Source organism: Acanthisitta chloris, unplaced genomic scaffold (genome assembly GCF_000695815.1).
Source record: "Acanthisitta chloris isolate BGI_N310 unplaced genomic scaffold, ASM69581v1 scaffold7100, whole genome shotgun sequence".
NCBI lineage: Eukaryota > Metazoa > Chordata > Aves > Passeriformes > Acanthisittidae > Acanthisitta > Acanthisitta chloris.
The window spans coordinates 5,458-9,966 of NW_008650990.1; the positions used below are offsets into that span (position 1 = coordinate 5,458).

General features: G+C 58.3%; 1 protein-coding gene across 1 annotated transcript in view; it reads right to left on the reverse strand.

Annotated features, from left to right (window-relative positions):
• The window catches only part of RRP12 (ribosomal RNA processing 12 homolog (S. cerevisiae)), a gene marked incomplete at its 5' end in the record, with an annotated part of 10,369 nt that overhangs the window by 2,317 nt on the left and 3,543 nt on the right, over positions 1–4,509 (reverse strand). Inside the window, 16 exons of the mRNA XM_009071125.1 lie at positions 185–301; positions 440–612; positions 760–918; positions 1,010–1,101; positions 1,460–1,617; positions 1,712–1,819; positions 1,963–2,068; positions 2,151–2,231; positions 2,357–2,515; positions 2,714–2,807; positions 2,973–3,040; positions 3,407–3,561; positions 3,657–3,868; positions 3,935–3,980; positions 4,105–4,226; positions 4,419–4,495. Coding sequence (XP_009069373.1) covers positions 185–301; positions 440–612; positions 760–918; positions 1,010–1,101; positions 1,460–1,617; positions 1,712–1,819; positions 1,963–2,068; positions 2,151–2,231; positions 2,357–2,515; positions 2,714–2,807; positions 2,973–3,040; positions 3,407–3,561; positions 3,657–3,868; positions 3,935–3,980; positions 4,105–4,226; positions 4,419–4,495 — 1,927 coding nt within the window. The remainder of the gene's footprint in view (positions 1–184; positions 302–439; positions 613–759; positions 919–1,009; positions 1,102–1,459; positions 1,618–1,711; positions 1,820–1,962; positions 2,069–2,150; positions 2,232–2,356; positions 2,516–2,713; positions 2,808–2,972; positions 3,041–3,406; positions 3,562–3,656; positions 3,869–3,934; positions 3,981–4,104; positions 4,227–4,418; positions 4,496–4,509) is intronic.

Here is a 4,509-nt window from a genome sequence, read left to right on the forward strand (position 1 = left end):
GATGGAGGGGGCTGCTTCCCCAGGCAGTGGCCCAGAAGTAAGCCACTGGGTGTGATACAAGTCTGTACCAACTCCTGCCCCTTCCACCCACATTCCCTCAAGCTCCCACATGCAGGTAGCAGGAAGAAAATCACTTGGAGTTCCAGAGCAAGTCTAGCGCAGACCCCGACAGCCCAGGCACTACCTTTAGCTTCATCATCATCCATCTCCTCTTCTTCTTCACGGATGATCAGGCGTCCATCCTCAGACACCTGGAAGTCGTGGCTCACTCCTCTGGACCTCTTGGGGCCTGGCTTGGTGGCTGCTCACAGAGAGATGGGTCAGGGCCAGAGGAAGGACCCACTCCCAGGGGCAGTCGTACCTCCAGGGCTCCTGTGCATGACAGCAGCCCCTGCCCCATCCATCCCACCCCAGCCACCTCCAAAGCTCCACTCCTCACCCAGCACACGCTGGGACACATTGGGGTCCAGGAAATTGAGTGGCTCATCCTCTTCCCCTTCCTTCAGCCAGGCTTGGCCCTTCTGCCGTGCTTGCTTCCTCCATTCCTTGCTCCACTGTCGTTCCTCTTCTTCCGCCTCTTCATCCTCTGAGTCAGCCAGGATCTCCTCCATGCTGGTCAAAACACAGAGAGGATGATAGAAACGGAACACACAGCAGCCCTGAATATGTCTCCAGCATCTCTAGAGACACCAGCTGAGCAGATCCAGCACTAAGCCTTCTGTGGAGCCTGCTCCTTCTCCAACCCTGGCCCATCTTCACCTGTCTCCTTTGACCTGTACTGGTGGTGCCTCCTCCTCATCCCCATCCGCAGCCGCCTGCTTCAGGGCACGCTGCTTGCGATTCCGGGCTTCCGCCTTCCGGATATTCACCAGCACCTTATGGTACTCAGCTGGCAGCAGCCCCTTCACCAACTCGAAGCTGAGGAGCACATAGAGAGCAGTTAGCACCTACCTTCTCCTGCACTGCTCCCCAGGGAGTTCCCTCCCTGCCTCAGGAGACCCTGGCGTACCCAAACTTGCGGATGAACTTGATGAAGAGGTTTCGCAGCTTCATACGGAAGTGGCGTCTCATGTCATCTGAAAGGTTCCCCACAGCCTCCAGCTGCCAGGACAGAAACCCTCAAGACCAAAGCACTCCTTCCTTGGGCACCCAGCCTCCCACCACCCTTCACCTGCATGACCACCTTGCTCACCCCGCTGCCATCTCCCTATGACTACCCCAGACAGAGCCATGGAGAGGTCTCCTTGCATGGCAGGGCTGGTTCCTGGGAATTCTATGGCATGTCCATGCCGGCATTCAGGAGAGGGACCTCCTCACTGCTGTCTCAGCCACCAAGATCAAGCTTGTTCCCTTGACTCCCAGGCAGAAGCATGGTGCAGCTGGAGATGCCCCTGGCTGCTCAAGGCAGCCCCAGCTTTGTCCCACCACCCTCCTTGAGGCACCCCACACAGGATCTCACCATTGTCTGGACATGCTTCCCCAGCAGCTTAGTGTCCACCAGAAGCAGTGTGACCTTGAGGAAGCCCAGGGCTGCCTTCACCACATCCCGCGTGCGGGAGGCCAGCAGCATGCAGATGTTTTGCAGGAACTGCTCCACCATACTGAACTCCAGGTGATCTGCAACCACAGTGGGACTCAGCCACACTCAGCCTCCTCCCAGCACCCACCTTTGCTGGAGGGCTCTGCCTCGTCCCCCAGCCGTCCTGCTCACCTTTGAACTCAAAGAACAGGCGGGTCAGTGCCAGCACAGTGCAGCTGATCATGGTGACGGAGCCAGTGAGCCCCACGTAGATCAGGACCAGGAACCGCTGCATGGCCTCTGCAAGAGAGGGAACAACTCAGGCCCCCACTCTCCTTGTTTCCAGCAGCAACCCTGGACCATTTCAGTGGGATGCTGGGCATGGGTCTGACTCCCTGGAGCCAGAGTGGCTCTGGGGCTGAGCAAGTGGAGTAGGAGCTCACCTTCAGGGGTGGGTCCAAAGCGGATGAAGGCATGTCCCATCTCCACAAGCAGCATGAAGGCATTCTTGCGGGCCCCCACTGACACCTCCTTGGTGCATAGGATGACCTGAAGGCACACATGCACATCACACCACTGCTACCACCCCAATAGCCAGAACAAGCTAGGTTCCCTCAGGGACCGTGCTCACCTCTGGAATCAAGGCAGTGACAAAGGGCTCATGCTCTGCAGAGAGCTGCTTCACGATGTGGAACAGGCATTTCAGCCGGGGCTGAAGAAAGAAACAGCTCTAACACTGGTACACCCAGGGACACACAGCTGGCTATCCCCATCGCCCACCCTATGCCCTCCCTCCTAGCAGCAGCAGATCTCCACCACTGCAGCCCTTGCTCTCACCCTCTTGGCTGGGGATGCTGCACTCTTGAGTGAATCCAGCAGTACTGTCTGCAGATCCTGCAGGTGGGAGCGGACAAAGGCCTGGCAGGGAGCATGGGGAGCAGCACACACCTCCTCTAGCACACGGTACGCCTTCTTCTGCATGCTGTGTTCTTTGCTCTGCAGGGACAGCCAACATGCTCCTGCTGTCAAGGCAGTCCAGCCCCTTGCCACAGTGACCCTCACAGCACCCCACACCACCCAGCAGAGACCTGTCTCCTGTGGCAGCTGCTCAGCCCCACAGAGTGTGGGTCCAGGCTGGCAGCAAGGAGAGGCCACTGCATCCCCTGCACCTGTGAGGACTAGGGGCCAACTCACCTGGAGGGAAGGCTGGATGGTGTGGTACAGGGAGCCCAGGGACTGCTCATCAGCGTAAGGTGCCATTGCTACCACCAGGTCCAGGATGGAGAGTCTGAAGCAGTGAAGGACATGCAGGTGTTTAACTGTGGCATCCCTAACACTGTCTGATCAAACTGGGACTCCAGCTGCAAATCACATCGAGTGCACAGTCCACTCATGACAGTGCCCTAGCACTGCTCACCAGTTCTACCCATTAGCACCAGTTCCCGGGTGTTACCTGGCAAACTCTGAGCTCTCAGGACTGGTCAGCTTTGCACTGGCTTTTTCCAGGAACCCGCACACCATCTGCAAGGCAGGCACACAGAGCAGGATCAGAACTGACCAAGGGAAATGCCCTCAGTTTGCAATCCACCTGGCAAACACCTTGCTATAGGACTTTGTGGAGACCAGAAGCACCAGTGGGTCAAAAGAGAGTTGGACAAAAATACAAAGAGCTTGTGCATGATGCACCAGATGTGGCTGCAAGATTGGGAAATCCCAAACCACTGGCTAGAAAGGACTCCCTCCCAATAGGGGTGGGAAGGGCTGCTCTCTGTTCAGCACCTCTCTTCCTGTCCTCTTCAATCAGTCATGCACCAAAACCCCATGAGACTGGGTCTGGCTGGCAGATGCTAGCCCGACCCTGCACAGCTTGCCCCACTGCCCCCTCACCTGGGGGTCTGTGATGGTCAGGTAAGCACGGACAGTGTCCAGCACGGAGCGGCGCTGAGCACTGCTGCCCCCATCCTCCTCGGCCTGGCTGTACACATTGAACAGGATGGGCAGAAAATTTTTGGCAAAGCGACCCACTTCTGCCTTCTCTGCGTCTAGGGAGAGGATGACAAGGGATATATCAGCATGTCCCCTCCCAGGGGCATCACAGGGTACAGGGACCCACCACGAGGGTCTGTCCCCCCCCAACCTGTCGCGCAGCCTTTGTGGATGAGGGTGCGCAGGGCCTGGCACACGGTGAGGCGGAGGTCTGGGCGCTCGCTGATAGCCATGCCCAAGGTGCGGGCTAGCCCCTTGAAGGCACCCAGCACGTCTGTGGGGTGGGTGCAGAAGCCAGGCAACAGAGTCCAGACCTGACAGGCAAAGAAAAAGGTGAGAGGCCAGCAGTCTTCACCCAGGTCACTGCTCCCCAGCCTGGCACCATGGGTATACCATGGCAAGAGCTCCCAGGCATTCCTTGTTACCAACGAGATCTTGGCCTCCGCGCTCTCCCCAGCCTGTGTAAACTCCAGGGCTACGGAAGGAGAAGTGAGTGAAGCAGCAGAGATTGCAAAGCCCTACTCCACCCCAGTGGAGGGAAACAAGGTCCCATGGAACAGCCTGGACTGCTGGGACTCTCACCGCGCCACCTTCCTCACCTCTGCTTTTCAGGGCGGCTGCCAAGGGCAAGAAGTAGCTGGTGAAGAAGCCAAGCCGTGCGCCTTGCACATAGTCCCGCAGCACAGGCAGGAGCCAGCTGCGGGGGAACTCCAGTGTCTCCCTGGGGAGAGAAGGCATGGGTCAGGGGAGCAATGGGCACTGCCAGCATCAGCCCCTGGGCACAGGGCATCTCCATCCAGCCCCAAAGCTGGGCACAGGTAGGCTTGGCAGCCAAATACCTCCAGGACTGCATAGGCACTGAACAGAAATCTAACAAACAGCTGCAAAATTGCTACCCCATGACTGTACTCACTCCTTGCCGTCTATCTCCAGGGGCACAGCTTCCAGCAGCACCTCAGGGCCCATGGTGCTCACGGCAGCCCCCACTGCCTGGTCCACTTCAG